The sequence below is a fragment of the Vicia villosa genome, unplaced genomic scaffold, assembly GCF_029867415.1.
Source record: "Vicia villosa cultivar HV-30 ecotype Madison, WI unplaced genomic scaffold, Vvil1.0 ctg.000700F_1_1, whole genome shotgun sequence".
Lineage (NCBI taxonomy): Eukaryota > Viridiplantae > Streptophyta > Magnoliopsida > Fabales > Fabaceae > Vicia > Vicia villosa.
Window position 1 is genome coordinate 612,678 of NW_026705315.1, and position 4,068 is coordinate 616,745.

Sequence of the window (4,068 nt, forward strand, 5' to 3'; positions counted from 1 at the left end):
TATTTTTTATAATTTATCCGACTTTATTATTTAACCATTTTTTATTTAGCTTTTTATTTCACATATTCTTCTCGGTCTAATTAACAATCTTTTTTATTTTTGTTTTTGTTGTAACAGGAAAGGCCGACGCTAAAAATGGTGAACCACGCGCGGAACATTTTTGATCTCTTTAAACCACTGGCGCAGTGGTTTAATGATGTGGTGACTGCTTCTGGGCTAGGTGGGTCATGACCGGGTATGCCACCATCAGCCACGACATGCAGGGGGCTTTTGTGGAGCGGTGGCATAGGGAGACGCCTTCTTTCCACTTACCGGTTGGGGAGTTAACGATCACCTTGCACGATGTGCAATGTCTTCTCCACTTGCCAATTAAGGGGATGCTGTTGAACCATTCTCGGATCCAGAGGGTCGAAGCGATCGAGTGGATGGGGATCTATCTGGGTATGGACCCATGCATGGCTGAGTTTGAGTGCAGGACGACGAGTGGGGCCCATATCCGGTTCTCCACCTTGTGAGAGTTGTATGAGCACCACTTGGTGGCGGCGGCCGAGTCTAAGCAGGCGGAGAACAAGCTTTTTACGGAGTATCACCGTGCCTGCACTCTCCGGTGTTGGTTCATGTTTTTGGTAGGCACTGCACTCTTTGTGGACAAGAGTGCAACCTATGTCGACGTGACTTATCTCCGCTACTTCATGGACCTGACTACCATTCACCAGTGGAACTGGGGGTCAGCTATTCTGGTATTCCTATACCAGAAGCTGAATGAAGCCTCCAACTAGAGGACCAGGCAGTTGACTGGATCTGCCACACTCTTGACGGTACGTTTCCTTTTAATTTTTACACATTTATTTATGGTTCGTATTTATTTTTAATACATTATCGTGTCTGTCTTTCAAGGCTAGATCTTCTCCTACTTACCCCTGCATCCACGACTTCTCCATTGATCCTGCGTACGATGACGCCATGCCCAGGGCCGCTCGATACGTTCTCCAAAGGGAGAACAATACAGTGGGACCATATCACGGGTACCTTGACCGCACAGCTCACGATGACAGTCGTTTGACGCCATTCAGTGACTACACTGCTGTTTTCCCATTTGACCGCATCGCGTTATACTCTGGCTGGTTGGCATGCAGGGCCAACACCATGGTGAGATATCTGCCGGAGCAGTGCATGAGGCAGTTTGCACGTGTGCAGATGATACCGAAGTCACTGTTTGAGGCTGCTCCCGACACAGTTATCCGAGTGAAGCTCACTGCCATATTTGAGAACTGGGCGCATCATTTGGTCCCGGAGGAGTATCGTCGCATGCAGGCCACCCAGGAGTGGCATTGTGTAGACGAGTACGTGACATGGTTCTATCGGGTGTCACATCCTCTAATGACACCCGGCACTCCTAGGCCAACATACAAGGAGATCCTGGAGAACCAGCAGGCCGAGGATGACCATGCCAATGATCTCCTGCCGCTATGCCAGCGGATAGAAATGCTTGGGCGGAACGCGTTGGAGCGAGGTATCATTGATCAGGACGGTCCAGAGGAAGTCGCCGTGGTGGAGATGATGGTCGGTGATGCGGGCGGTGCGGCGGCATATAAGAGGTAGAGGAGGTCCCAGGGAGTTAGGGTTAGGCATACACAGTAGGGGTTCCAGTTTATTTTTCTATGACATTATTGTATTCGGTTTGTATTTTTTACATTTACGTACATTTACGCACACTATTAGTATTTTATTCGGCTTGTGTATATAATTCGGCTTGTATATATAATATTAGTATTTTATGTTGATATGTTGCTTATTTTATTCGGGTTATATTTTATTTATTGTAAGCATTTTCGTTTAATTAAAAATACGGGACTAAATGTTGTTTAGAAAAACATAAAAAAAAAACACAATTTTTGCATATTTCGGAAGTGCATCTCCGAAAACACCCCACATTTAATTTGATGTTTTCGGAAGTGCACTTCCAAACTCTGGAAAAATCTAGAAAATAAATTTACTTCGGAAATACATTTCTGAAGTAGGGGTATTTAGGGATTTTCGCTGGAGGTTCTCCCCATAAGGGGTCTCCAAAGAAATTCTCTAAATTTTTTGTATTGGGCTGATCTTGTTGGGCTTGAACGGCAAGAACACTCCTAAATTCTCATCCTTTTGAAATTCAACAACCGCGTATTGAATTCACTTTGAATTTTTCTTTGGCATAACCGGATACTAAAATTCGCTTAAGTCTAAAGTGTATTGTGCCGACGTTGCATAAACGTAAAGTGGAAGCAATGCTCCTATTTCTAACAACAAGATAAAACTCACCAACCAAAAGCATCACGATGACATATATATACATCTCATAAAGTGCATTCCACTATCCTCACCAGCCGCACTAAGATAACACTATCATCATGATATCTCTCTTTAGACATCATTTACTTATGAAGAAACACACACTATATAGAGTAGTATTGGTGTATCACACTACCAGTTAAACTTCAATATGAGAAGAATACAAATTGATGATAATGATCTTGGGAAAAATCATTTCCCCATACTTAAGCTTTTAGATTCATCTCTGAGGCTCTTTGCAGTTCCTCTCTCTGTAGCAACCGTTTGGATTACTGTCACAAATAAGGAGGACAACCCTAGCTATGGAATACTCAAATATAGCAACCTTTCCGGTCTCAGGTATGAAAACTACATTAACTCTTATCTTTTGTTTCATTGATTATTATCAGTTGTTTTATGGTTTATTTTAATGCAGGTATATGGTTTTTGTGAGTGCTCTTTGTGCTAGTTATGCTACTGTTGCTGCAGTTTGCACATGGATTAGATATCTAGTAACCAAAGCATGGATTTTCTTTATAACTGATCAGGTTTGATGATTGTTGCTCAGTGCTCAGCCTTTATCATTAATTCCATCCAATAGGGAAGCACACTCATTATATTTCTCTACAGGTTGTAGCCTATTTAATGCTGACATCAGTTGCTGCAACCATGGAGATATACTACCTGGCTTATAATGGAGCCAAGGAAGATTCTTGGAGTCAAGCCTGCAGTTCATATGGCAAATTTTGCAGCAAAGTGAAGCTGGCTTTGATCTTCCATATGATTACTTTTGCATGTTTCTTTGTTTTATCTGTAATTTCAGCTTTTAGAGCCTTCAGTGTTTTTGATCCGCCATCTGTCAATTCTCAATATGTGCAAGAAGAAGATAGACATTAGTTGTATGCTTTGCTTTTGTGGAGATTTTTGGATAGTTGCAAGTATGTCAGTATGTTTCATGTTACATACTTTATATTCATCAAATATAAAGTATTTTCATTGTTGCTTTTCCAAATTCATTGGGGATAATGATGTAATTAATTCTATAACTTACTTTCATATATATACTATAGAAAGATTATGTGATATTGATCCGACATAGTAAGGAGCTACGTACAAATATTCAAACACAGAAGTCAATAAATAAGAATATAATATGTTTAGTTTTCAAAAGTGTGTATCTTGGTTTGGTGTATGCCACCCCTAATATTGAGATTCTTCTATGATTTCTGGAGACAAATGGCTTTTTCCCATTCTTAAGTGGACATGTGTTGGAATATGATTTGGTTGTTCGTCTTACTATCCTCATTCCATCTTTAATTTGTCTTGAATATGGTGTTTTATGGAGATAGGTTTATTCATCCATCTTCAATTTATCATTTTTATTTAGTCTTTTGACATTATAATGTCTCTTTCTTTAAAATGAATGTAACTCCTCAAAATTTGGCCTCCTAGCTGTTTGCCACGTGCAAGTCTATACCTAGTAGCGTGATGATCTATTGTCATAATTTCTCTAACAACACCTTTGATTTCTAATTCGACGACAATTTTTTCTAGTATTTCTATTTCGGTCAATTTTGTAAAATAGTCAATGACGATGATCCAAAACATAACTTGTCCCAGTGCTAATGGAACAGGGACTAAAATATCTATTCCTACAACGTGAAATGCCACGAGGGAGGAAAAGCTTCTTAACACTATTGGGGGAGCATGGTTGACGTCACTTTGCCTTGGGCATTTGTCAAATTTCAAGACGTG

General features: G+C 40.4%; 1 protein-coding gene across 1 annotated transcript; it reads left to right on the forward strand.

The window, feature by feature from the left end:
- Positions 1-2,379: 2,379 nt before the first annotated feature.
- Positions 2,380-3,232, forward strand: LOC131630585 (CASP-like protein 2D1). Its single transcript, XM_058901365.1, has 3 exons — positions 2,380-2,673; positions 2,750-2,861; positions 2,944-3,232. Exons 1-3 carry the CDS (start codon positions 2,486-2,488, stop codon positions 3,208-3,210), a joined length of 567 nt encoding a protein of 188 aa, XP_058757348.1. The 5' UTR covers positions 2,380-2,485; the 3' UTR covers positions 3,211-3,232.
- Positions 3,233-4,068: the final 836 nt, after the last annotated feature.

Excerpts from the sequence above, each read along its gene's own strand:
- LOC131630585 (XM_058901365.1), top strand. The coding sequence starts at position 2,486 with ATGAGAAGAATACAAATTGATGATAATGATCTTGGGAAAAATCATTTC. Across the intron at positions 2,674-2,749 it reads AGCAACCTTTCCGGTCTCAG|GTATATGGTTTTTGTGAGTG; the intron begins GTATGAAAACTA and ends ATTTTAATGCAG. Across the intron at positions 2,862-2,943 it reads TTTTCTTTATAACTGATCAG|GTTGTAGCCTATTTAATGCT; the intron begins GTTTGATGATTG and ends ATTTCTCTACAG.